Source organism: Miniopterus natalensis, chromosome 10 (assembly GCF_054644295.1).
Source record: "Miniopterus natalensis isolate mMinNat1 chromosome 10, mMinNat1.hap1, whole genome shotgun sequence".
Taxonomy (NCBI): domain Eukaryota; kingdom Metazoa; phylum Chordata; class Mammalia; order Chiroptera; family Miniopteridae; genus Miniopterus; species Miniopterus natalensis.
The window spans coordinates 83,533,817-83,561,785 of NC_142090.1; the positions used below are offsets into that span (position 1 = coordinate 83,533,817).

At 54.4% G+C, this 27,969-nt stretch overlaps 1 protein-coding gene across 1 annotated transcript; it reads right to left on the minus strand.

The window, feature by feature from the left end:
• Positions 1-154: 154 nt before the first annotated feature.
• VWC2 (von Willebrand factor C domain containing 2) lies at positions 155-27,969 on the minus strand. The gene is made up of 3 exons (XM_087821448.1): positions 27,274-27,969; positions 12,021-12,150; positions 155-541 (listed from the first exon to the last, which is right to left on the minus strand). The coding sequence occupies exons 1-3, from the start codon at positions 27,967-27,969 to the stop codon at positions 390-392; spliced, it is 978 nt and encodes a 325-aa protein (XP_087677574.1). The 3' UTR covers positions 155-389.

The following is a 27,969-nucleotide window of genomic DNA, read 5'->3' on the forward strand; positions in this document are numbered from 1 at the left end:
CGATGGGGTCGGAACGGAAAGGACAGGCGGGCGCACAGCGGGGTCGGTGACAGCACAGCGTTTTAATCTGCATCTATAGAAAACACCTGTGTGGGCTCTGTCAGAGGCCACAGAAACACATCTCCTGAAGAACCGCGCACGTCAGTGCACTTGCTCCGAAAATAGCACATTTATTTAGGGAGGGGCCGCTCGCCCAGAGTTCTCCTTGATGTCCTGAAACACATCCGTCTCCTTCTCTGGCAGCAACTGCTACCAAGAAGAGCAAAAGTGCCAGCGGTTTCCCACCGCTCATCAGCAGCCTCCCCTCCGATGGCATTTCCCAGAGTCGCCGAGAATGTCCGCACGGGGGCAACGTCCCCGAAAGAGCCGGCGTTCCTGGCAGCCGGCGCCTACATCTGCTGGCACTCGTGCCGGGTGCATGTGGCCTGCCGCTCGATCCTCCACGTGCCCTCCTCGTAGGTGCAGTGGCAGACGGTGCACTCGTCCGTCCTCACCTCCCTCCCCGCGGGGATCACAGCCGTCTCCGCAAAGCAGTTTGGGCCTGGAACACAGAAACACGCTTTGTAGTCTCTGCAGAAATACGCAGTGGCCTTAACTAGGCGCCTAGTCTTACAGTCCACGTTTCATTCACACTTTTATGAAGGACAGAGGAAAATTACAGCTTTTCTCACCCTTCTTTGGAAATTTAACCAATGTTATTTATAGGGGCGCTTTTGTTTTGTTTTCTTGACTTCTTAAATATGTTTTTATTGATTTCAGAGAGAGGAAGGGCGAGGGAGAGAGAAACATCAGTGATGAGAGTGATTGATCGGCCGCCTCCTGCACCCCCCACTGGGGATTGACCCCGAAACCCCCGGCATGTGCCCTGACTGGGAATCGAACTGTGACCTCCTGGTTCCTGGGTCAACACCCAACCACTGAGCCACACGGGCTGAGCCACTTACAGTTTTTATGAGTGAAAGACGGCACTGTCATTTTCACTACCAAGTCATCCCACGGGTGGCAGCCAGGGACATTAAAACCCGGTCTCTCCACGGAAGGCGTGTGTGTCTCCCACTGAGCCAGACGCAGCTGCTCCCCGCGTGGGAAATTTCTCTGAGCAAAGGAGCGGACGCAGCCCCGGGCCGATGCGCCGTTAAGCAGCCGCCGTGTGAGATCAGTAACCTCAGCGCCGGTTAGGATTTTCCGCGCTCCCGGCTGCGGAGGCGCCTCAGCCGATGTTCTCCAAGGTTCCAGAGCAGGATGGCGGTTCTAACCGTCTGCGTTCAGCACCCAGAGAAACACTCATCTGCCAGCCACGCGGGGAAAGAGCTCCCGAGGCCGACCCCACCGCCGAGCAGAGCGCCCGCCTGCGCGGGCAGCCGGGCTCCGGGCGAGCGGTATGTGGGGCGCGGGCGGGGCGTCTGCGCAGGAGGCCCGGGTGCGAGTGGTCCGCATGGCGAGGGAGAGGAAGCCCGGCATCCGCTCCGGACAGACACGAGGCGGCACTTGCCGGGGCCTCCCTGGGGCCTGGACCTCGGGAAGACCAGACCGGTCCTCAGAATCTCCCGTTTGGGCAAATACAACAAAAAATTAGTTTGAAACCACCACACAGGCTCCTCCGAAGGAACACACTTTATTCGTCTGACTCCAGCAGGGATCGTAGATGTCTCCCCTTGGCTACTAGGAAGTGACACAAAACAAGCTCTGCATTTTCTCTCTCTCATCAGTGGGCACGGCCTTCGGAAAGCATCTGGGGCCATAGCCTTGCGACTGGATTTCGCCTTCTTCCTCTGTGCTCTCAAACTGCACCGCATGTAAGTTGTAAATGTCTTCAGGGCCTGTATCCCCTGTGAGCCTTGTCAAGCTTCTTGAAGTGAAGTGGGGTGCAGGGCACAAAACGCCTTTTCCATGTGCACTTGTCCACTATGAGCTTCCAGGGACCCCCAGGACACAGCGACTTCCCCCGAGCAAGGGTCCAGCTGTGATCAGGTGGCCTGGACCCCTATGCACCCCTGCACCCCAAGCTCTAAGTGAAGGGTCATTCTTTGTTTTTAGCTAATAAGAGGAGCCCCAAAGTCCTTCATGTGTCCCGGGGACACCCATGCTCTCACCTGGCACAGCGAACACATAATCCAGGTCCTGGTTTCCTTGCATTTAATGCCCGTTTTTGCAAGACAGAAACATTCCCACCAATTAATTGAAGAATGTCTTAATCTAATTGAGTTCAGTGACACAGGTGCCACGAGCAGCATTCACGGCCGGCTGAGTGCCAGGGAGCCCTGGTGGCTTAAGTGCCCTCACTGACCAGCACACGGCAGCTCCTGCCTAAGTCCCCGGATCTGCGGACCAGGCTTAATAAAAACCTCAGAGGGAACTGGGCCACCTGCTAAGGCTCTCAGCTCACTTCAGTGGTTGCCACAGGCCACCCTCCGACAGGCCAATTTCTAATGCCACACAAAGCACACAGCTCGGACTTTGAAGATTAGATGTCCAGTAATTATTAAGTATATTCTTTAGCAATAAATTGTGCACATTCGCATGTCTTTTTGAAATTTTGTTCAAGGGCAGAACAACAGTACTGTGACCCTGTGACCTGAATTATCTGTGAGAAGAATACTATATATATATATATATATATATATATATATATATATATATATATATATACACACACACACACACACACACACACACACTATATACCACATGTATGTTATATATGAAATATATGTACAAGTGGTTTGGTTTCTTTCTCAGAGTGCACAGATACATATATCTTTTGCATATCAAAATTCTGGAAGATTTTGCCAAACTCAAAGAAAACCTTGTGTAAATTCTGTGCACACCTAAGCATAGGTTTTAAACAGCATTTGTATAAGAGCCGTAGACAAAAACATTGCTTTAAACGTAAAATATTAATGAAAGCCACCCAACCATACACATGTCCCTTAATTTATTTTTCTCCAGTTTTTTTAATCAGTCTGGTTTTATAGATGTAAATGCAATTCTTGAGTTATCTGGATAAAATATTCTGCCCAAATTAAGTTTGGTGGCTTGAGGCCTCACTGGCTTAGCCTGGGAACAGTAGCCCAGACTCTGGTTAAACTCAGAATGAAAACAAACCACCTAACGAAGTCCCTTCCCCCGGCTCCTATTCATTGTCATCTGCAAGCTCCCATTTAATATTTTTTATTGATATTAGAGAGGGGAAGGGAGAGAGATTAATACATAGAGAGAAACACTGACAGGTGCTTCCCGCACGTGCCCCGAGCAGGGATGGAACCCACGACCTAGGCACGTGCCCCACCCGGGAATCAACCCACCGTCTTCCGGTGCACTGGGGCCGCTCCAGCCAACCGAGCCACACCAGGAATTAAAACATTAATTCCTTTCTGAGAGACAGAGTCAACAGCAACAGTTTGTGTCTGTCTTTCCAGCGACAATCAATCAATCAATAGCCTGTTTCATTCCACCTTCTCATTAGTTGCTCCCAGTAGGAATTCTGCTGATTGGGGGGCGGGGTGGGCGTTGTAGCAACAGCTGGGTGAGATCCCCTCTCAGTTCTGTTTCTCTGCAGACTCTGACTTTCTACACCCCGTCTCCTGTGAACAAAACCAGGGTCCTGGTCTTCAGGGCCTTTCTCCTTTAGCCCACGGCTTGTCCCGTCGTGTTTATGAGGGTTTCCAACAAGGTGCTGACCTTAGAAAGGGGAGAACGGTCCTTCTCTTCTGGTCTTGAAGGAGACACTCACCGTGATTCTCCTCGATGTGTTTGCCGCAGGTTTCGGTCCGTTTTCCTGCCCCGTTCGGGTCTCCCGGCTTTGCTTTCATTCTTGTTTATGCTGAGTTTTACTTTCTAGTCATGAACAGGGACAGCATTCTGGCAACTATTTCCTTTGAGCATTTAGGGGGGGAATCACCCATTTTCTCATTTAACGTGTGTGGGGTCTACGGCCCCCGCTTCCCCATTAACTAGGTGCCCGGATACACGGACACGACGGGAGCCTCACCCTCACAGCTTTGTACCGGCGGCCACACGGGGCTCCTCACGTGTGAGGGGCGCCTCCTGCCCACACTCACCCCCCAGGTCACTGAATGATTTTACTCCCAGAGTCCCCCCGGGAAGAGAGTTAGCCACAGGGGAGAAAGGACAGAGGACACTGGACATACCGATAAACCGCACCTAGTCACCCCAACGTTCCCCTCCCGGCCCGCGTCACCCGAGTGTCATTCAGCAAATCAGAGCGGCCCTGCTCGGGACCAGGGAGGAGCGTCTGGGAAACAGCCCACCCACCCCGCTCCCAAATCCTGCCCGCCAGCCTCGGTCCCCAGGGAAGCCCTGCTGATCTCAGCCAACCATAACTTTACCCAAGACCCAAGGCCAACATCTGGCCCCTGGTCACGATGACCCAACGGTCACCTCCACATTCACCTCCCTGTCCGGGCCCCGCCTTGAATTCCAGACTCCAAGCACCTCCGTGACGAGGTCGCAGGGTCTCCCGTCGGCCCACAGAGCTGAACTCATCCAAAGCCCACTCCCCACTCACCCCCGCCCCGCCGTCCCGCTGTGCCCACCACCTTCTCAGCAAACACGAAGCCCATTCCTGTGCTGCCAAGGCTGAGCTCCTGGCCTTCAACCTGACCACCCTCACGCCCCATCCAGCCATCGGCAAACCTCACATTCACAGCACGTCGGGGTCGCTGCTCCCGACTCGGCCACCGGATCTCCTGGAGTTTGCACGTTTCCAACTCAAGCCATGCGTGGCCTGTAGCGGCAATTCGGGAAATGTCCTTCTCCGTGAGATTCCGTTAGAGTGGGGTCCCCTCGGGGCAGGGCCAATTTCTGGTCTGCCACTTTTAATCCCAGGGTTTAATGGTACATCCAGGGAGCATTGATAAGTGACTGAGGGGAGCTTAATGACCACGGGGGAGCTCACTGTCGAAAAGCTAATACGACGTGAGGAAGTCTTAACGGTGCTGAATTTATCTGGAGGCCAAGGACCCCCCCAAACACACACGCTCCGTTGTATACTGGAAAACGGCTGACCACGGAGAATCCCCCTTCCCTGAGGGACTGAGATGAGACGCACCAACGCCCCTTGTTCACTGTGACCGTGACCAGACACAGGCCCTTCAAACTCCCATTTATTTCCTCACTAGCAATGAGTTGAATTGTTTTATCCCCACTGGTAAATCGGAACAAAGTGAGTATCGACTTCTCTCCAGGCCCCTGAACACTGGGACGCCCCCAGCCTAAGAAGCAGACGGCACCCCTGCCCCCGGGACAGGCTGGGCCCGGGACAAGCGCTCCGGTCTCCTGTCCCATCACCCCCTGCCACCCACCTCCCTGCCTGTCTGCCCTCCCCGTCAAAGAGAACCCAGCGGCCTGACCGATGACGCTCACAGGTCTCGCAGCCGCAGGTTCTCCAGTTGCCACCATCCCTTTCCCCCGTGACAATCTTGTTGAATAAAAGTCTTTCCCTAGGGTTTGGATGTTTTATCTGGTGGTATGTCATTCTCGTTGAGAGAATAGATGTTAGGATTTTTTTTCACTGTCACCTCCAGCAGCCGGAGTCACTGTGGCCTCAGGGTCCACTCCGTGGACAGCAGCCTCATTAGGAGGAGCCCCGCTCTGCACGGAGCCAAAGTCTGCCCCCTGGATGTTCTACCACGAGGGCCCCACGCAGAGTGAGTCCAGCCCTTTCCCACGAAGGAAGTTCTCAAACATGGCATTTCTCCCTGCAAACCTCAGCGCCTCTTCTGCAGGTGAGAAGACAAAGCTGCAGAAACACAGCCTTTGCCCTGTCACCCTGAAATCTGGTGCCCAGACAGCGTGAAAGGCTCCTCTTTACGAAAAAATTTAAATTTAAAATGTCAACAATCTAAAAGCAAAGGGTAACACTTAAAAAAAAAAAAAAAAAGGAAGCATCCACCTAGGATCCAAGAGATCGTGGTTCGATTCCCGGTCAGGGCACAGGCCCGGGTTTTGGGCTCGATCCCCAGCAGGGGGCGTGCAGGAGGCAGCCGGTCAATGACTCTCATCATTGGTGTTTCTCTCTCTCTCTCCCTCTCCCTTCCTCTCTCTGAAATCAATAAAATATATATTTTTAAAAAGAATGAAAACATTAAAACCCCATGACAGACACGTTTGTGGGAAGAACAGGAGGCTGCAGGCAGCTGGGATGGGCACCCTCCCCTCGGGGCCAGAAGCAGCTTGTGAAGCCGGAGAGAAGACTCTCCCCTGGAGGGTGCGGACGGGTGGACGTGGCGCGTCAGGCCTGGTAAACAGCACCGCCTGGGGATTCGGGCCTGAAGAAACCTCCCAGGAGGTGCAAGAACTGGACAGAGAGAAACACGGAAAGTGTCCCGTCAGATCCTCGCCAGCCCAGAAAAACTACCAACCGAATGGAGGGGCACCCCGACGGTGAGACAAGGTGAACCCGAAACTCCTGAAATTGGATCCAGAACATGCCACAGGGGATGCAATCAAACAGCAGGGAAATCAGAGACTTCTACCACCACCCAGCACCCTGCACCCTGCACCCCACGGACGGGCAATTCTAAAGGAAACAGGCCCTCTTCTGTCCTGAGAATCCTACTTATTAAAGATATTTTTGTAAACTGTAAAGAAAAAAAGAAAGAAAATCCTACAGCTTGCGTGGATGGCAAAGGAGGAAGCCTCCGACTTCTCCCAGCAGGCTCTGGAGAGGGGAGCGCAGGAGGAAAGGGCAGAGCACAGTCACGGGGAAAACACACGTGGCAACCACCGTGTTCTGAGGACACGGGAGAAACCCGTAAACACCGCCTCAGGGCTGTAAAATCACCACCAGCAGCATTGGAGATCTGGGGACAGATTACCTAGAAAAAGTAATAATCACCCAAAAGATAGCTGATGATCTACAGGCGAGTCACGGGGAGGCTGAGCCTGCAGGTAGCACGGAAGGTCCCAGGGGACGCTCATTCCCCCCCGAGGAGGAGCCAGACGCGCTGGACAAGCAGAGCTGGGTGCTGGTGGTGGTTGTTTAATGATTTTGTTTAAATCATTAGGGAGCTGAGGCTGCAGAGGACCCGCTGGGCTAAATCCAGAGGGAGATGAGCCTCCCGGCAGAGAGGAGAGGCATCCCGGCTGGCGGAGTGGCCGGGAGGAGGCACCCAGAACGCTCGCCAACGGTAATGGCCGAGTCTAGGAGCCTGACGCTTTGGACCGCAGAGAGCACAGCTGGGGAGCCCGCCTGCGCCCCAACGCCCGTCCTTTCCCAAGAGCTCACCAAGTTCACAGGGGGGATTGCTGAGAAGCCTCCCAGGCCGTCTGGGCCTTGACTGAGCACCACGCATGCCCTCCGACGGCAGGCGAGCAGACAAAACTGCCTGAGATAAGCCATCGAGGAGCCCAGCTGGAGAGCAGCGGAGGCCCCCAGACACAGAAGGCCAGTGGAGTGTCCCCGTGCTGGGCTCCTCGGGTGACCCAGGAATTGCTCAGACACCTGCTGTCTTGCCCAGTGTTGTGGGAACCAGGCCACAGCACAGGTTAGAAAACAGACACCCTTCCCAGAGGCCCTCGGGTCTTTCATCGGAAAAACTCGAGGGCTCCTAATTAAAGAATTGGGGGCAATTTCCTCCCATAAAACAACGCATTATTCAGTGCTCTCGATGGACACTCGTGGAGCTGTGGGAGCAATGGGTCCAGGGCACGGCCATCAGCCTCACCCATGTTCACAGCTCTTAAGCAAAGGCGTTTGTTTTGCAAAAGGTGAGAACAATTTTCAGAACCGGCAGAGTGTGGACACCTCCCAGGGTAATGGCTCTTTTATACCTGGAGTTTATCTTCCTGAAAGACAAACACAAGGTCTGGGTTTTGCTGTTGGCCTAAGAGCAGAGCGTGTCTTCTGACCGGCACAGAAGGTGTTTTACATCCCCGGACGCAGTCCCTGGACGTCCTTGCTGAGAACATTCGCTGGCTCGTTCCCCCGGGACCCACACAGATCGGGCGGGTGGCCAGGACCGCCATCTGTCTTCACTCCGCCTTCCACTGACAGCTCATTTCTCCCGAAGGCAGCCCATCGGAGGGCTCTGGACGCAACTCAAGTCAGCGCGGGTAATGGCCCCATTGATCACGGATCTATCTGCCTGCCTGGGATGAATTGCTTTATTGTATCTTGTGACAACGGATTTCCCTGTTGCTGAGAACCCGGGATGGACACATTCTGACCACTACACGCTGACCAGTGGCTCGAACAGACAAACGATGGGAAAGGGGAGTGGCCGGAGCGTCTTCTAGGCGACAAGTATGTCTGCAGCCTCGTCTGCTGACTAAGGCAGGGCAACCCTGTGGAGTTCGGGGCCTACACTCAGGGCTTCCCTGGAGGGAAATCTGGTGATGGGTGTCACTTTTAAAAATCACAAGTTGAGCCCGGCCGGGTGTGGCTCAGCAGTTGAGCATCAACCTAGGATTCAGGTTATCAGGGTTCGATTCCCGGTCAGGGCACATGCCCGGGTTGCGGGCTCGATCAATGACTCTCTCATCATGGATGTTTCTATCTCTCTCTCTCCCTCTCCTTTCCTCTCTTTGAAATCAATAAAGATATACTTAAAAATAAAAAGTAAAAAAAAATAAAAATCACAAGTTGAGCCTGGCCAGTGTGGCTCAGTGGCTGAGCGTCGACCTACGAACCCGAAGGTCAGGGTTTCACTCCCGGTCAGGGCCCAGGCCCAGGTTTCGGGCTCGATCCCCAGTAGGGGCCGTGCAGGAGGCAGCCGATCAAGGATTCTCTCATCACCGATGTTTCTCTCTCTCTCTCCCTCTCCCTTCCTTTCTCTAAAATCAATAAAAACAAATTAAAAAAAAAAAAAAGAATCACACGTCGCAGTGCAGACCAGGAGGCCGGCGGCGAGAGAGTGTCCGAGTCCTGGGCAGCAGCGGCACGGGCATGGTCCGCCCTCCCGGGACGCCCGCGCCCCCAGGGAAGATCACGGCATTTGCAGGTGAGGAAAGCGAGGCTGCCCCGCAAACCAAATGAGGCGACAGGGATCCCGCCGCAGGGTCGCGCCCGTGGGCTCCGCCTCCCTCCCCACTTCCCTCGCTGTTCAAGTAAAGCAGTAAACACGCTGCTCACAGGGCCAGGCCCCTCTAGTCCATGAGCTCCGATCGCAGGCCCAGGACCTGAGGCTCCGTCACAGCACTTGTCTCCCCGGACAGTGGGCCCTGGAGAAGGGCACTGAGGCCCAAAGGGAGCTGGGAATCCCCTGTACATTTCTCTCTTTTTTCTCTCTCCAGTTCATTTTGACGTGTTGGAATTGTTTAGTCGTTTGCCAGATACATGCATTGCATATATTTTATCCAAATAAGTGGGCCGCTTCGCACTGGCTCCATATGGCTCTTCACTTTGGGGAGATTCAACAGTGAGGCCTACAGGAGCTGGCCTTTCCTTGCGAGAGGATCTCTCTCTCACGCACCCCCCCCATTCAGTTCTGTCCAGCTCACCACGCTATTTAATTATGATCTTATCCTGCTCTTTGAAATACACAGAAGAAAAAAACTCATCTAATTCTTAGCCAGTTCTTCTCACAGTTCCCATGAACGCGCTTCTAATAATTTGAATTCTCAGCACATCCTTAGAAATGTTGTGTAAGTTTCCATTTTCCTCCAAAACCAGCCGTATTGATTTCCTCGTGGAAACGGAGCTGTGCGTACCTGCCATCGAGCGGCGCCGAGACCGGAGGGATCCGCTGTCTCCGGAACCCGGGTGCTTTGTGAACACCACGCCCCTTGGGCGAGCTGTTCCCCCTGGAGAATCAGCCGATCCTAACGAGGCCCTCGGAGGTGCCCCTCTGCGTGCAGAACACGGGTCCTCTGATCCCCGACATCCACAGGGCAGCGAGGGCAAAGGGGTCAGGTGGACGGGCCGTGAGCCTCACCTCTGCCCGGCACCATCGCCACAGAAACCAGAATCTTCAAAGTCAGCCTGTCACTTGTATCATTGGGGGCAAAACACCTACCAAGACAGTGCCAGTCCATCAAACGAAAATCCTCGAGAGACTGATCCACACAAGTCAACCAAGTGAGTGTATTAAGTCGTACTTGGTTTGTGATCATTTATTTATATGCCAGGCATCCTTGGTCTCACACTCCTGCCGCTTTGATGTAAGTGACTTTGGCAGCTCGAGACCGAACGGCAATTTTCCTTCCGTCGGGACAAAGAGCTGTTTACTGCTCCAGGTCGAGATGTCTGAGCTGAGGGTAAAGTCGGGCTCACTGAGATCAACAGCAGCGAAGACCTTTCCTTCCCCCCCAAGCAGAGTCCCCCCAGGCACTTATATTCGTGCGAGGCGTCGTTTTTGATGTCCTATAATCTGTGATCCCTCAGACATGTAAATGTGGTTTTTTTTTTATGAAAACATTTTTGTGTGTAAGCGGCATGGATGGACTCCCATAAATTACTCACTAATCTCAGTCAATTACTGCAGAGCATTCAATTCTGATAGAGACGGTTTTCATTTTTCAAGCAAAGGATTTTACTAAGAATTCCAAACACGGCCTGCCCTTTCAAGGTCGGAAGACAACTAGAGGCGGCTGAAAGGGAAAGTCCATCCGTCAAATATTTTATAACAAACTTAATGGAATCGCACCTTCCCGAGCCCACCTGTGGCTTCTGAGTCCCAGCATCAGGCCTGGGGGCCACGCAGACAGCCCACCCGCGGCAAGGAAAGGCTCTCATACGTGTGGACGGAAAGGGGCCAGGCGCTCACCTGACGCGCTCAGGGGAGGCCTGCTGGGCGGCCTTGCAAACTCAGAGACCTGAAGTAGCCACAAAGGATGGTCTGAAATCTAAGAACTTTACCTAAAAGCAGTTTATGGCGGGTCATCATGTCCTAGGCCAGTAACTTCCCTGACAAAGGTCCATCCTTACCTGACCTGAGCCCATCTAACGTCTTTTGCATCTACGATAACATATTGTTGGAACGTCAAAGTAAATTCCTTTCTCCCGGCCCCTCAAAGCACAGGCCCCGCTCTGCGGGGACCACACATCCCCTCGCTGTTACCGAGTTAACTGCTGACTGTTAACTATCCTGCACCCACCTGAGTAAAAGACGTGAGTCCATCACTTTCCTTTCTCTCCAGTCCCAGGTTTCCCGCTTTGCTCTCTCCCGCCTCCCTCACCTGTCGCCCAGGGATTTCCTGTAACCCACTTACACCCCCTCTTCTGATTGTAATAAAACCAGGTGCGGAACTGCCCCTCTCCGGAGCATCGTCTCAGTCCCTAGAGATTCTGCTTCCCCGCAATTGTCGTCAGTTTGGCTCAAATAAACTCACAGAAGTTCTCCACAGGTTGGAAAGTTTCTTCCGTTAACATCTCCTTGGAGACACGGTCACGTCTCCACAGCGGGCTCTTCCGCAGGCGCACTCACCTGCTCCATGGGGCTGCCCTGAGCCATGTCCTGCAGCCGGTCCCCCCGGAAAACACCCTCCTGCTGTGGGTCACCCAGGACGGCGCCGGTCTCCTCACTCAGAGGAGGAAACGCTCTGCCTTCGCAAATCACCGTCAAGGTCAAGGGTGTCCTGCGGTTCTCCCTCCTCAGCCCACAGGCTTTGATCCCCGGGCTCTCCCTGGAGATAAGAGGAGGCTCTCCTCCTGCCTAATTTGCTTATGAAAAATATTCAATTATGTTTCAAGTTTTAATTCACTTCGTAATGGATAGGAAATGAGCCCAGCATGTTTGATTTGTGTTAGAAAGAGAACTGCTTTGCAAGAACAAACAAAGTTAAATTAAAACAAGTGACTCTCCTTCATGGTGGAAATTGAATTTCTCCCCAAAGACCTTTTTCAAGTCCCTAAACCACGGTGACACCAATGAGAGCTCCTGCCTCACTATAGAGCAGCCCCCGACGTCCCCCGGGGCCCGGAGGTCACAGAGACGTGCACCTGGGTGTGCGGACACGTATGTCCCACTTGCGCATCCGGACATCTTTCACGTGCCACAGAGTAAGCAGAGGCCTCGTCTGTGGGGGCCCACCCCGTGGTCCACGTGCGTCCCACGTACCGTTTTTGCAGATGGGGCAGCACTGGTCGGGCTCATACACGGGGTCCACACACTCCGTCTGGGGACACGCGGACACAGAGCACAGCACCTCCCCGTTGGCCTCGCAGCGGCACCTCTCGCACGGGGACACCTGGAACAGAGGCCCACGGTCAGGCGGCACGTCCACGTTCCTACCACACAAATACCCGTTTTTCTTCCCCCAGACATTCTGTGAGGACACCCCAGTGTTGTAGGAACATAAAAAAATCATTCAGCCACGTGGTTTTCAAAGTGGGGACGCAGGGCCCTGGGGTTCGGGAGGTCCCCCGGGGCGTAAACGCATGGTCGGGCCCAGGGTCTCTCCCCTCTCATCTCCAAGAGGACAGCTGTCCTTCAGTGACCCACATATGGAGGTCTCTGAGGAAAGGTTTCTGTTAGTTTAAATATTAAACAGATAATATGTCCCATTGGGTTCTTGCCCAGCCACTCACCAGGCAGACACCTTTTCCACAGTCCTGCCACGTGCCACCCACCCAGCCCGGAGCACCCCCATCGTCCGACTTAGGAAGACAGTGGATGGGGGTGGGGGGCAGGGAGGGAAGGGGAAACTGAGGCACTCTCGGAGCCAGGCCCCGGGCCCGGAGCTGGCGTAAACCTCAGGGCAGCTAAGACACACCTGCTACAGTTATCGCCCGTTTACTGGCGAGGAAGCCGAGGCTCAGAGGCTTCAGGCAGCCTGCCCTGGGCACGCCCTTCCTCAGGCCAGGCTCCTGACTCCCCGTGCACAGGGCTCCGCTCCCCTCCGGGGCCTCCCGTGGGTCATTCCCTCTGTCACCCAGTGTGACCCTGCTCTCCCAGGCACCGGGCTGCACTTTGCAGCCACTGGCTCCAGTTCTACCCTTTGGATCATTCCCATCAGCATAATGGCCATTCCTGGAAGGGCTGTCGAATGCCAGCGAGTCTGCCCACGTAACCCAGGCAGGCGCAGTGTGGATCCAGGCGGGCACAGCATGGATGCTTTTCCTGGAAACCACAGCAGAATGATTTTCCACCGGGTGCACCCAGGACAAAGCAGGAACAGCACATGGGGGACCCAACGACCAGAACCAGAAGCAGTGACAGGGGACCATGGAACTGAAGAGAGAGTGGAAGGGGGACTATGTCAAGCTGAGTTTCCTGGGCAGAGGGGCCCTGGTTGACTTGTGTTCTAACTGTGACTCAACCAACACCCGCGGGTGAAAATGCACCCAGCACGTGGGCCTCTTCCTCTGTCCACACGACGCAGACGATGAAAATAAACCTCCCCTCAGTGACCTGGTTGCTTCATGGAGCAGAGGCTCCATCTGTATTGAAGGCTTGTTTCTCGGGCGCTGGAGCAGTCGGCCAGGCTGGGGGCCTGGACTCAGGCTGGTTTCTCCAACTCACAGCTGCCTATCTGACGACAAGGTGCCCGGGACCCCTGCCCAGGACCCAAGGCACATGACAGAACTCTCCAGTCTCTAGTCCTGGGACCCAGAGTGGCCCCAACCCCAACCTACAGACCCCGCCTGGGCCCCTGCCCCTCTCTAGGTGTCGAGTCCCATTCAGGCTCCACCCAACCCACGGCCAGGCCTGCCCCAACCTACCGGGCAGAAGACAGAGCGTGATTCCTTCCTGGGAGTCACGCTCCAGCCTCCAGAGCCACCGCACTCGCGGCTCCCAGCCGCAGGCTGCCATCCTGTCCCCGGGGAAGGCTGTCAGGTGGACTCACACCTGGTCTAGACCCAGCTCAGGCCCTTCCTGCCCCGGAGCCGCCTCAGGGTCAACACAGCTGGACCTGGTCAACCCTCCCCGCCCCCGTTAACCCACCTCTGGTACCCCTGCCCCACCCAGCACTCGCCTGGGCAGGGAATGCTCTAAACTGAAAACCACCCCATGGCGAAATCCCACCCCCCGCTCCTCGCCTCCCAGCCTGCACCCACCTTTCACACTGCCTTTCTGGCCCAACAGTGACCCTGTCTTACAAACCACAGCTCTTTAAAGTAGATTTAAGAAATGTAGCCTCAAACCTGGAGCAAATAATAAAAAACGACAGGACTAAGCAATGAAACCACTTGACTACCTTGTGCACAGCAGGCTCTACAGCGAGAGATGAACTTGATGATCATTAAAACAGAGCGTATTTAAAAATAGTTAGACTCTTATGATGCTCAGTAATTCTACACGTCTGTATCACAGGCACATAGGCATTGAGGGCTATAAAGTAAATGTTAAATTTATTTCTAAACAATCAAGTGAAAATAGGCAACATGTGAAAAAATTCTGAAATGTCAAACGAGACACACAAATGGACACGGTGTAAACCAAGTGCCTCTGGTATAAACTGGAGACGCCTGAGACCTCCAAAGACTGAGATTCCCCCAAGGAAACCAGAAACTTTAAATCGATAGGAACGAACGCTTCCCACGCTAAAAGCACGGCTCTAACCCTGGAGAACACGGTCCCGGTGTCCGTGTGTCCGTGTGTCCGTGCGTCTGCGTTGTTTCCACATTTAACCCTGAAATGCGGTTACTCCCGTGACCTCAAGTTTAGAAATGAGTGGCCAGAGGCACAGGCGACAAGCCCCGTCGCTGGGAGCCGGGCCCTGGATTAGGAGCATCTCCCACAGCCTGTCACCAGGTGGCGAGCGTGTCCTTCCAGCTGCTGCGCCTGTGGCCTCCCTGGGCGGGATGCGCGCGGAGGGAAGTCGCAGGGTCCCCGCTAGTTAAGCCGCTGGCTTCTGACAGCCCGGGACTGTGTGGTTTGGGAGCTGGGGGAGGTGCAGGAACCAGGCTTTCAACTTTAGTTTTTCATGGAGCAAAACCCCACCCGCAGGTCTGGGGATCTGCCGGGAGCCCACAGGGCGAGTCAGGGCGGCGGCCGGGGCCAGGGTCTGCTCAGACCCCGGCCACCCAGGGACCGTCTTCACGGTGCATCCCGGGCCATGCGGCCCACGTCCACCCGCCCTCTGCGCACCTGCGGGAGCCGGGAAGACGCCATGCAGGTCACGGCTTCTCGCCCAGTCACCTCACACTCCATCTTCCCTCCCTGCTCCAGGTTGACCTGAAACTGTCTCATCAAAGCAGCCCAGGCATCTCCAAGCCCCATCTCCAAACCCATCAGCGGTCGGGCAGGGACAGGCGGTGCCCGGCCTGCGGCCTGCGGCCTCCAGTGCTGTGTCATCCACCTACTCCACTCGGGGCCAGCACGGAGCACCCCGGGCCCCTGCGCCGTCCCCTCCTCCACAGGAGACAGCAGCTCCCAGTGGCAGGTTCGGCAGCCACCTCCCAGCCCCAACACAGGCTGCCAGCCACTTAGCAACAGAGCCCTGCTTCCTGCGCCCTCGGAAAATACTTTCCTGTTCTCTTTGTCTTTTCATTCTGTCAGAGAACGAATTTGCACACAAAGGGACTTAATTAAGAACTGTCCCCAGAAGCTGTCAGCTTCCAGTCCCAGGAAGAAAACAAGTCTGCCGAGCACACAGCAGAGGAGCAGTTAACAGTCTGACAACCCACCCGCAGCGGCTCCCTTCTCCGCCCAGAGTGACTTTTCCTCCTCTGTGGCTTAGCTGGGTGGAGGCCAGGCCCTCTAATAATTCACAAGTCCTCCCGTGACTGGTCTCCTCCGATCGATGTCACTCGTGCAGGAGCTCACGTGGGGGGGGTGCAGGCGGCATGTGCTGCTCAGATTGCACGGCCGAGAAGGGAATGAAGAAGACTCCTCTGGGCTGGGTTCCCGGCCTGCTCGGCTCCTGGGGACTCAGGACCTGGTGGAGCAAAGCTCGCCTGCCTCCTGCTGCGGACTGACTGTCTCCCCCCGATTCATATGTGGAAGCCCCAACCCTCAGTGCAATGGTGTTTGCAGGTGGGGCCTCTGGGGGATAGGTAGAGCCAGGTGAGGTCATGAGGGTGAGGCCCTCTTGCTGGGATTAGTGCCCTTCTAGGAAGAGGAGGCTGCGATCACTCTGCTTTCTCTGCACCTGGTGGAGACCCAGGGAGAAGGGACAGGGGCCCTCAGCAGAACCCGACCAGGCGGCCACCTTGATCTCGGACTTCAGCCTCCAGAACTGAGAGGTACATTCTGTTGTTTAGGCCTCTCAGTCTCTAGCATCTGCTACGGCAGCCTGACCGGGACACCCCCTGCACCCATCAGATGCGTGCCCATGGTGGGCCGGCCCCTGACCCCCACACCCTGGCCTGCTGCAGACAGAGCAGGACAGAGAGAGTGGAGGAGTTTGGGGAGGAGCCCAGTGACCACAGGCCGTACACAGCCAGACTCAGGGCCCCACCCCGGACACTGGCCCCGAAACAGGGAGGGTGTCTCTCCTCCCGCCTGGGAAACATGAGCGATGTGGAGATTTTGGTTGAGTTACTTTAATAGATACTTTGCTCATTCATAGGTTCCTAAATTAATCCCTTAACAGAAGGGACGTGGGGGGTGGGAGACAAACTCCTCATGTTAGAGAAATGGGAAGATGTAAACCCATTTGATTTAGAATCAGAATAGAGGATTAAAGACAAGAAACACTTGGTAGAAAGAAGCAGAGGCTTGATTTCCACCCAACCTATAAATGATCAAAATCAAATGTCTTCCAGAGTTAGCTTTTAAAAGATGGGTGAGGGTCTGACATGACGATTGGCTCTCTCGGGGGTCACACATTCACGTTCTTTCAGGGACTCAACAAATAAGAAAATGGGACAGTGAACCTAGCGCAGTAATAGAGGGTGGTGGGGACTGCGGCAAACCAGAGAAACAATGCATTGAATCTGATATGCATACCTCTTCCCAAAACATAGATATGCACACAGGCACACACACCCCTCCCTTCAAGCATTCTTCACTTGGGATGGCAGTGATAACCGTCATCGTAAGCAGGGAGTAAGGAAATGACCAAAGGAGTCCCTTTCCTTTGCCCAAAGCTGGCTGGGCTCCAGGAACAGGGCTGAGACTTCCCAGCTGTAAAGTGGCTACTTGGGTGCCTGTCTGGCCACCACCTGAGGTCAGAGCTTGGCTTCTTGTTGCCACTCATGGGCGGTGGGCACTGCTGGCTCCCACCACCGGCCACGCACTCCTTGTTGACGCTGAGCTTCCTCCCAAGCTTCCTGAAATCACAATGGGAGGCCACCAGGGGTTTCTCTAGGCCATGAAATCCCTTACTTGGAGGGCTTGCTCCCAAGGAAGGGACCATCTCTGTCTGCACTGAGACACACAGGTGGCCAGTCCCTGAGAGCTGACCACTGAATCCTGTCACCAAGGAGCAAGATGAGTTTGTTTCCCTGGCTCCCTACAGGGCGCTGGCAGCCAGGGGGGACTCTGCTCCCAGTGGGAGGTGACCTGAGCTGAGAGACTGACAGCACAGTTTACCCCTTAGGCCTCCAGCATCCCCTGCTCCTCAGTGGCCCAGGGGAAGGCAGTGGCCTTGTCAGAATTGTTTCTTTTCCAACCTTCCCCTCCTGACATTTCTGCATGGCTGAACTCCCAGCGGGCGAGCAAAGGCGCTCGGGGCAGCCTGTCCACGGGCCAAGGGCCCCGTGTCCCTGGAACGTAACTGTGGACAGTGCAGGACTGAGACCAGGAGCAGAGCTATGCTCCTGACACCTACAGAAATTCATACGTATGAGTCGTGACTTGCTTGAAACTAATTTTGCATGGTTGTTCTTTTTGTTGTTCTGAGTCTCCTAAAGCAAAAATATTGAGCTAACTTTACCAAAACAATGTGGAATTTGAAAGTAAAATATAAGTGAGAAATTGTTTTTAAAGGTGGGCAAGGGAAATATAAATGAGTGTAGCAGGTCAACCTACAAGAAAAGCAAAGATGCAATCCAGGAGGTCCTCCCGACTGGTAGTGATGTCACTATTTATTTCCGAGCTTCCCAGTGAGCAGAGGGCACTGAGAAGCCAGTGGGAGGAGAGTGTCACTGTGGAGTCCTCTGCATTTTGTTACAGGAAGCATGGAGCCGTCACCCACGGCCAACTGGAGCTCAGGGGCGTCTGTGACCAGCATACCCGGACAACAGAAGGGGCCTTTGAGAATGTTCACCTATTTCATGATTTAGCCTAAAGCTGAGCTGGCTCCAGTAATAACTTTTTCCCCAAAAAACATTTAAAAGTTGTTCCTAGTGGGACTGCCTGTTTGTTTAAAGTTCTTAACTCAAAATTCAGTGCAAGACACACCAACCCCTGCAAAGCTCACAAAACATTAGGTCCACCTCCAGTTAGTCACCACCATTGTGGAGGCTCCTTGGATTTAGTCTAGTCAGGTCTTGGCACCAGCGCTCCTGACACTGGTTGAGGGGGGCTGCTCTGCACCCTGTAGGATGTCAGCAGCATGTCTGGCCTCCACCCACCAGATGTCAGTAACATCCCCCACCCCACCCCCAGTTATGACAAACACACACGTCCACACACACTGTTAACTGCCCCCTGCTGGGCCAACGTGGTGCCCAGCTGAGAAGCACCCCTCTGCAGCTTACTGAACAACAAGTTTGGTTCCATTCCCTCCCAATTCTGTGCCTTAACTTCGGGAATTATGTTCCTTCATCCCGATTTCACCCTTCAGGTTGCAGTTTTAAGTTCTCTCAGTGAAGGAGTTTTGGTGGCATGCTCTCTGTTGCTGTGAAAATGTCTCTGTTCAGGGCTCATTCCTGAAAGACCATTTTGCTGGGTAAACGTAAATCGGATTAAAGTTTGCTCCTCTTGACAAGCTGTCAGCTGACGACCTACTTACTGTTATTTTGCAGGTAAAGTCTTTTCTCTCTGGTTGCTCTTAAAATCTCCCCTTTGTCTTTGGCGTTCTGCAGTCTCCCTGTGACACGGCGGGGTGCGGATGTATGTTTATGCACCTTCCTCTAGATTCACTGGGATTCCTGAATTAGAAAATAGTGGTCTTTCAGCTAGAAAGTCTTGGGTACCCGCTCTCCATTTCTCCCACATTCCCAACTTTCTCCCAGGTTGAGGGAATTCTAATCTGATGTGTACTGGGGCTTTTCTCTGTCCTCTGTGTATCAAAACATCTCTTCCTATGTTCCATCCACATGTCTGCATTTCATTCTGGGTCACTTTTTCAAATCTATCTGCTGGCTCACTAAACTATCATCTTTATCTTACTGTCAAACCCTCCCATTGAATATTAACCCAATTATTATACCATTCATCTGTGTAAGTTCTGCTTCTTTTCAAAGTTGATTAGGGCTTGGATACACTGGTGCTGTTTACCATACATTTTATTCCTGCATATTTTATTTATGCATATTAAACATTCACATTTATGCCCCACATCTGGGCCTGGCCTGACTGCTCCTCTTGGCTGACCCTTGTGTGTAATTTTATTTTCACATCACATCCCTTGACACGCTGCTGTGGGGATTTCTTACTGCCTGGGCGGAGAGTACATTCCTGCTGAGGGCATTTGCTTAGTCAGACACCAGGCTGGGACTCCTCTAAATGAAAATATCCCACTTGGATTTTTTGGACCACTCAGAGAGGCATGGATTTGGGCTCTATGCCCACCAAAGGGCACATGCACTCAAGACAGCAACTGTTAAGAGGAAACCTAGCAGCTCAGCACCTGGCTCAGCCCCACCCAGGAAGTCGTCTGCCCCGCCCCACTGCAGGAAAGGCTCTTCGGGGACACCTCCTGATCTGATCCGATCTCCATATTATGTGTGTGGCGGGGGAGAGGACTGGACTTGTCATATGCCCTGGCCCTGCCATGAGGACCAAGGGTCAGGTCCCAGGCAGGTCTCAGACAGCTGCCACTACGAGGCTGAATTCCTCTCTGAATTCTGACTCCACCTCTGGGGGTGGATTTCTCTCACTTTTGGCCATTTCAGCTATGCTTTAAAGAGGACGACTTGTGCACGATATCTGGGATTTCGTGAGCTTTGCTATCAGTCTTCCGTACTCCCAGGCAGGGGGTGGTCCCATCCCGTTACAGCAAAGTCATTTCAGCCTTAAGAGTGAATGTGCAGAGCCACAGGGCAGCCAATTGTCCATCCCCGAGCCTGTCCGCGGGCTGCAGGCTTCTGAGAGGAGGCACAGGGCCTCGGGCAGACGCCTGACATCATCCTGCCTGCAGACTCGAGAGGCACGCAGTGTCCTGGCCGCACCCCAGGGCCCGACAGAAATAGACTGCCAAGTGCAACCCGCTGGCAGCGCATCAGGTCAGGCTGGGAACAGAGGAGCAGCAAGGATTCCAGCGACGCGGTCAGAACCGGACCAGAAGGATGGCCAAAGGCTTCCTCGGCCTTTAATCCAACTCACCATCGCTCTGTTTGAGACAGACTCCTGTCTTCTTCCCAGAAAGCTGCCCCAGGGTTCCTCTGTCACTTTTATTTTGTTTTATCTAACCTTACCAGAGGACATTTTTTCCACTGCTTTTCAGAGAGAGAGAGTAAGAGAGAAACATCGATGGGAGAGAGACACATCAATTGGTTGCCTCCCCGCACATTCCCAGACTGGGGCTGGGGAGTGAACCCGCAACCCAGTTACCTGACCTTGACTGGGAATTGAACTGGAGACCCTTCAGTGCAAGGGCTGACGCTCTAACCACTGAGCAACACCAGCCAGGGTTCCTCTGTCACTTAATAATGAACCACAGAAACCACAGAGTTTAATGTGTGGCTTCCACCTGTGCCCACAGAGCCCCTCCTGAAGCTACCTGCACCCATCACACACTCTGGGTCACCACCCGTGTACCAAGGGACCCGATGGTCTGTCACTGTATCTCCAGTCTCTGGTCCAGGGCCTGGCAAATATTCAAAAAATAATTTGAATAAATAAATGCAAGAATGATTTTTTTTTTAAATTTAGAACTTTTCAGATTTGGCAATAACGTCCGAGAAGGAAACATTTACAGGAAACCCCAGTCCCATGGAGCCACGCCCTAACAACGGCAGCCTCAAGGAGCAGGCTTTCTAGAGACCAAAAGCCATGCTGGGGGGGCAGTTGCCCCCCGTAAGATGCACCCTCAACACAACCCACCTAGACATGCACGCGGACCCGGCAGCAGGTGTTTCCTTTCCTGTTTGTAGGAAGGCGTGTAGGCTCAAGTGGCTGCCATGTGTATCTCATTGACTTCCTACAATGGGAGAGGAGCGGGATACTCTCCAGTTTTTACCACTGAAAAAAATAAGAAGGCCCTAAGCATTGCCCAGGGCACAGGGAGGAAATGGAGCAAGGGCTCAGCCCACCAGCATCTTTAGCCTGTACTACTCTGGCCTTGAAGCTCTAGAAGCTGACTTTCCACCCAAACAGGAGCCGAGGGCCTGGCAGCTTGGGACCTGGGTTCCTGAGCCTCCCCTGATACTTGAATGAGGCATCCGTTTCCTAAGGTGGACTCTCTCTACCTGTGCAGAGAGGCACATTACAAAACCATGTGGCTCGAGGACCACATGTAAATCACAACAAATGCAGATGTGGGCAGCTGGAGAGCCAACATGCCCTTCTAAAGAGACAGTGTGGCTCAGCATCGGCAGATGGCTGCCAGCTGGGTACCATCCCATTTTCACAGCAGTTGGGGAGTCTTGGTATTTACGTGAACCCCTTGTTTGTTAAATATCTGCACTCCTCAAACAAATGTCTCATGTGCTGGGAGCCAAGCAGAACACGGTCTGGAGCTGAGCTGGCTCTCAAGCCACCAGTCTGCCCCCCCCGTGGGCCTGCTAACCTCCAAGGCCTTGGCCGCCTCTAGAGACCCAGTGTTCCATCCCCTGCCCACTGGAGCGGTCCCCCTGGCCCTCAGGCGGCTCCTGAAATGAACGCTCCTGTTCTCGTTCCAATGCAAGGTTTCATACTTGAAGGGCACAGATATTTATTTCATCCTGGATGGCTTGAGTCAAATATGACACAAATCCACAAAAATAAACACTTAACCCAACTGATCCAGCATTTCCTGGACACAGATGCGGTCAAGTGCTCCCAGCCCGTGGGAGCCTTCCCTCTCCACGTCCGGGAAATGCTCTCGGCTGCACACAGGACGCCACTTCGCCTCCGAATGGTCGTGGGGATAAAGAAGGGTTGGAAGCGATACATGTCAGAGCCCAGCAGGCTGGGACTCACCTCCGGCCCCACCACGGACTAGCTCGAAGGCTGTGATCCAATTACTTAAGTGATTTGACCTTGGTTTTCTCTCCTTCAAAATAAATACCAACCCATCAGTCTGTTGTGTAAATTACCGCCCAAAATGTGCAAAGCGTACAGGCTCTAAATAAACCCTGGCTCCCTTTTTCCTGTGATGAAAGATCAAACTTCTATGGTGTCTATGCCGCTGTGTTTGCCAATCAAATGTCGCGTGGAGCGTGACCATCCGCAGTCAGTCAAGTGGTGTTTCCCCCACTGAGTTAGGGACACAGCCGGAAGGTCCAGAGAAACCATACGGACTCCCCATTTTTTGGTTTAATTGTCTTGTTTAAATGGCTTTAGACAGGAGGCAGAAACCGAGAAGTCCAGAATTTACAAAAGCTTCCGCGGAACCCAAGTGAAGTCAGAGGCGGCAACAAGACGGGCACCCGACTAACCTGATGAGAAGAAGGCGTCACGCAGCGCGGTTCATTTGGCGCGGCAAAGGTCAATTATTACAGTACTGTTTTATGTTATAACATCAGCCAATAGAATATAAATTCCACTCACTTGAAAATATGAAGAATCTGTCTTCCTCTTCACGGACACTTGATCATAATTCCAGGAGACATCTATTTAGATGGAGCTTTTGATCCCAAATTTCAAATAAGATTATTTTTTTTCCATTAATAAACTTCCAGAGATGCAGTTTTGCAGCAGGGCGAGGCACAACCCAGCCCCGGCGCCACGGTGGACGGTCTGTTTGACTCGCTGGTCCCAGAGCATTTCACCTGCTGCCTCGGCCCTGTTATCGCCATGTCAACAGTCCTCAAGCTTTGAAAGACAGTTCGGCAAGCGGCACCTATTAATAATTCATTTTCTCTTCTTCTTCAAAGGCTTGTACAACTGCCAATCGGAGCTCCCGATCAGCTACGAGATATCCAGTGTGGACACACTGAACGGCACCCTCCAACCAGCAGCAAAGCAACAAGACGTTCCCGTGGTCTTGCGAGGCCTTATCTTGGAGAGCCCATGAACTCCATGGGGTTCTGTGAAACACTGATCAGCATGCGGACCCCGTTTCCACCACCCCCACCCCCCAGGGAATCCGGATGCCCACGAGGGGAACAACTCCTTTTGTTGCTCAAAATGGAATCACTTCTTATTAATGAATTTCCAGTTTGATTTGCCCGCTGGCCTGCTTGGTAGTCATCGGGGGTGAATTAAAACCTGCTCGGTAGAGCCTGTCAGAGTCACCGTGAGTTACAACGACACAAACACCCGGTGACATCACTCATGCATCCCCAAAGTAGCGCTCAGGATGGGGCAGACAGACCAGAGGGCTCACCTGGGCTGCTGAACTACGTCTCCCAGGAAGGTAGTTTATCACCCATCCCTCTGCACCTTTTCTATAAACACTTCCAGTCATGCTCCCTGATTCACCCTCCGCAGCCCGGTTCCTCTCATCAGCTCAGGCCCGCGCCCACGAGGTCAACCATGGTCACTGACGCTGTTACGGGCCGGACTGTGCCCACCCCTCCCAAGTCCAGATGTTGCGGTGCCAACACCCAACACCCCCGAACGTGACTGTATTTAGAGACGGGGCCTTCACAGAGGTAATGAAGTCAAAATGAGGTCATATGAATTGGCCCCACTCCAGCATGACTGGTGTCCTTGTAAGAAAAGGAGGTGGGGACACAGACAGGCACAGAGGGATGGCCATGTGAGGTCACAGGGAGAAAACGGCCGTCTGCTTGCCAAGGGGAGAGGCCTCAGGAGGAACCAGCCCGGCCCACACCCTGATCTCAGGCTTCCAGCCCTCAGGGCTATGAAACACTCCATCTCTGATGTTTAAGCCACCCGCCCGCGGTGCTGTTAGGCGTCCCTAGCAAAGAAATAGATCCTGGGAAGCAGACTCTAGCTCATGAAAACACGACTCACTTATAAATGACACAAACCAACAGACAAGCTTCCCCACTCAAAGCTGGACACCCGCAGGTCCAAGCTGAAGGACAGGACACCTGGTATAACGTGAGGGGCAGTGGAGAAAATCCTGCCAGTAACGGTGTTCTTGTTTAGATCTAGAAATGAAATTGCGAGCATCCTGGATGAGTGAGAATGTTTCCCTAATTGCTATTAGCAGCTTAATGGATTTGGTTGGAGCCGTGAGCGAGGTCTTCAGCTGACACCTGGCTGAGGTCTACCAGGCTGTAAGAAATGGGAGTTTCAATGCGGTAAAGAACAGGGAGAGATGGGGGAAGACGGGTTTGAAGGGCAGAGAAGCCTGGGCAGAGAGGGCAGCGAGGTGACATGTGCTCAAGCAACGAGACACACAAGAAGGCGGGGGCCAAAGGCACTTCCCGGCACAGGGCGGGACCTGCGGTTCCACTGCTCCTCGCTGCAGACACACAGGGGCCCCCAGCCTCCATCATAACCTCCTCTCTTGTGCCTCCAGGTGAAACAGGCCCAGAGCAGCCTCTCTTTCATCTCCTTCCCTGCTACGGGGAAGAAAGAGTTCCCAGCTTGGCCAGACTGCACCCCAACTGGCGCTTCAGGCAGGAGATGCGCTCCGTCTCCGTTTCCCATAGACTGTGCCCTGCACACCATGGGCTGCGAGTTCTTGCTCAGAATCCCAGGATCCCCAGAGCAGGCCTGTGAACAGCGGTCGTGCCCTGGCACTTGGCATCACAACAGTTTTCCGCTGTTGCCACCCACAGACCCCTGGGGACCCCAGCTGACCCTAGACCCTTCTACAGTCACCCTCCGACACCCTGAAGAAGGCATCCTCTCTCGACATGGAGGGAAACAAGAACACCAATGCCAACTGACTTACACCAAGCCACAGGGAATTAGGGAAATGCGCGGAAACGTTCCCGTCACTAACAGAAATGAGCAAGCAGGACGCGGGCACGCAGCGGCGTCCGCAGGCATTGCACACACCGCGGGAGCGGCTCAGAATTAAAGGCCTGTAGCAGCTTTCCAACATTCCCGCCCCGGCACCTCCTCACGGCTGCTAACGATTGGATGGAAGTCAGGAATGAAGAGTCACTCGAAGATGAAGGATGCAGTTAATTCTCTAAAAAATAGGTGTATCGGTCCTTTAACCCTTCCCAGGCTGTGATCTTTCCAATCTCCCATCTCCATAGTTTGACACACAGTGTACCTATTGACCAGTTTTGGAAACGGGAGCCAAATTCAAGGTCCCCCCCCACACACCCAAAGGCAGTCTCATGGCATCAGACACTTGGCGGTGAATTTCTAAACAGAAGCTTGAAATCCTCCTCCTACCTGTGATCTCAGCTGGGCAGGTGCCCGCACTGAGATGCGTGGGGCATTTTAGATCAAAACGCTAATACCTCAGCCTACATCACGGGACACTTATAAGAGATCACTGTGGACCTCCCTACAGCGAAACAATAAATATCAGTAATTAAAAATGAACCACTTGTCTTTGATCTTATAACACGTAGATTTTCTTATGAACTTAAATCTCCAGAGAATTGTACTGTTGGGTCCCTGCCTTACAGCCCTGTCCCAGGTCAACATGGAAGTCTCCCCTCTGGGCTCCACCCGCACCCGCGGCCACCTCTGCCTCCACGCTTCCATGCTGCACCCAGCAGCTCGGGAAGGTGCCTGCCCGGCTCCCCAGGAGTCAGGGGAGCACTTTGAGGGCAAGAGCCCCAACTTACTCATGGGCGTGGCCAGGGTTAGCATTAGGGTTAGGTTCACATGAGCTTCTCATCAAAGTTTTCCTTGTTTCTCAGGGGGCTGAAGCCAAGAACTGTGAGGGTAAACAGGTGTGGCACCTGCTCCCGTGAGCCCTGGAGTAGCCCTTGATCCCACAGGTGAGAAAAAAGGAACCCAGAGGGGACGTGTGCTAGGCCCCTGTCACGCGGCTGGTTGGCTGCAAAGCCAGAATGGAAATTCATGTTTCCTGACTCTAAATCCCAACGTTCTTCCTACACTTGGTGCATTATCTGTAGATCTGTCCTCCTGGCTTCCTGTTTCTACAACGCTCAGGGATTCAATCCTAAAAATCCTTAAAGCAGTCACGTCCCGAGTCTGCATTTCTCAGTGGCCGTGTCCTGGGGGAGCAGCAGGACACCCCCCCACACACTGCCCTTCCAGCTGGGCGTGTGGGGGCTCTCGGTCCCAGGGTGCCTTCTGGCACCCAGGAAATCTCTGGCATCCCAAGTCAGTGGGCCAAGTCCGGGAGGGCCACGGGCAGAGCCTACCTTGTGGGGCTGGAATAACTGAACAGCATTGCAGGTGTCTCCCAGGCCCGCTAGCAGAGAGTCAGGGGTTTCCAAGTTCACGTGGGGCCAGCCAGTGGGCATACTGGGCAGCATCTCCATCCTAACCAGCGACCCAACGGGGCTGGGCTCTGGGTTCAAGCGGAGTGCAAGGGGTATCTGCATGCGCAGCAGAGTAGAGCCGCTGAGCTGGGCACAGGAGTCTGATTCCCAACAGCTGTGTTGCCTTCAACAGGTGATTTAAATATTCTGTGTCTCAGTTTCCTGTTCTCCATAAACTAGAGACAGTGGGTGATAATCTACTTTATAGTGTGGTACTGCGAGGTTTAACTAAGTTAAGGCAGATTTGGAAAACAGCCTGGAGCCCGACACACAGTAGGCCTTCAGAGGTGGCCAGTGCTATTCGTATTTTTACTAGTACTCATCTGAAACAAAACATGTTTACCCATGAACCGGCTTCATGTTTTCAGACCGCTGTGTTCGGGCATCCAAGGAGCAAGCATTTTCTTTTAATTTTTAGAATATCCACATGAGACCCCAACACATAACCTAGGGAAACGGCTTATTTATGTGACTCCTCTCCCTTAATGGGCTATTAGGTTAAGGGTATATCCTGACCGGCTCCGTGCTTGAAATCAGGTGAGCCTTTCAAAGGGGATGCTTTCCAAGGAGCAACAGGAAACGAGTGTCAGAGGTACAGCTACCAGGGCGCGGGCCTGCCCTTCGGAGCCCGGCCTCCCTCCAGGGAAGCCCTGTCCCCCGGAAGACAAAGGAATGGGTGCGACGGGGCCGCGTGGCTTCGGGAGGCCACCTCCGCTCTGCAAGGAGAGGTGGCGCGAGGGGCGGGCCTGCGCGAACCCTCCGCGGAGCGGGCGCGCCCCTTCTCCCCCCGGGGCGCCCGGCGCGCGGGAGGTGCCCAGGGCCCGCGGGCGCTCGCCTCTTACCACGAACTCCTCCAGGGTCTGGTAGGTCTGGCCCCGGAACTCGCAGTAGTTCTTCCTCTCCTTGCACAGCGGGCAGCACTGGCTCGTGTCGACGTGGAGGCAGCGCGGGTGCAGGCGCGGGCACTCGGGCTGCGCGCACAGCGGCCCCTCCTCGGTGCACAGGCAGGGACAGGCCGACGGGCCGGGCGCGAACTTCTCGCCGATGGCGTACACGAAGCCGCTCTCGTCCACGCAGCCCTTGCCGCGGTAGTCGGGGTACGCGTACTCCTCGGGGGGCTCGGTCGCGGGCGCGGGGTCCGGGCCGGCCGAGTCCTGCGCGGCGGCGGCCGGGGGCTCCTCCTGCGGGGTGTCCCCGCGGGCCCGGACCTGCAGGTCCCCGGCCTTGGCGCCCGCGCCCTGGGCGGCCCAGGCCTGCTTCTGCCTGCCCCACGCCTCCCGGCCCGCGGGCCCGCGGCCGCCCTTGCTCCTCCAGTCCCGGCCGCCGCCGCCCTCGTCCCTCGCCGGGCGCCCGAGCTCGCTCACCCGCCCCGGGCCGTCCCGAGACGCGTGCTCGCGCTTCTCCTGGCCCGGCTGCTCGGGCGCCTGGGCCAGCTTCTCCAGCGGGATGCTCGGACTGCACAGAGCCACCATCAGGCAGCAGGTGACCAGGAGGGAACTGGACAGCGCGCCCGCTGCCATCGCAGTGGAGCTGGGCAT

Coding starts and splice junctions, on each gene's coding strand:
- VWC2 (XM_087821448.1), bottom strand. CDS start 27,969: ATGCCCAGCTCCACTGCGATGGCAGCGGGCGCGCTGTCCAGTTCCCTC. Junction 12,151..27,273: donor AGACCCTGGAGGAGTTCGTG/GTAAGAGGCGAG, acceptor CCTCTGTTCCAG/GTGTCCCCGTGCGAGAGGTG. Junction 542..12,020: donor CTGCCCCATCTGCAAAAACG/GTACGTGGGACG, acceptor TCTGTGTTCCAG/GCCCAAACTGCTTTGCGGAG.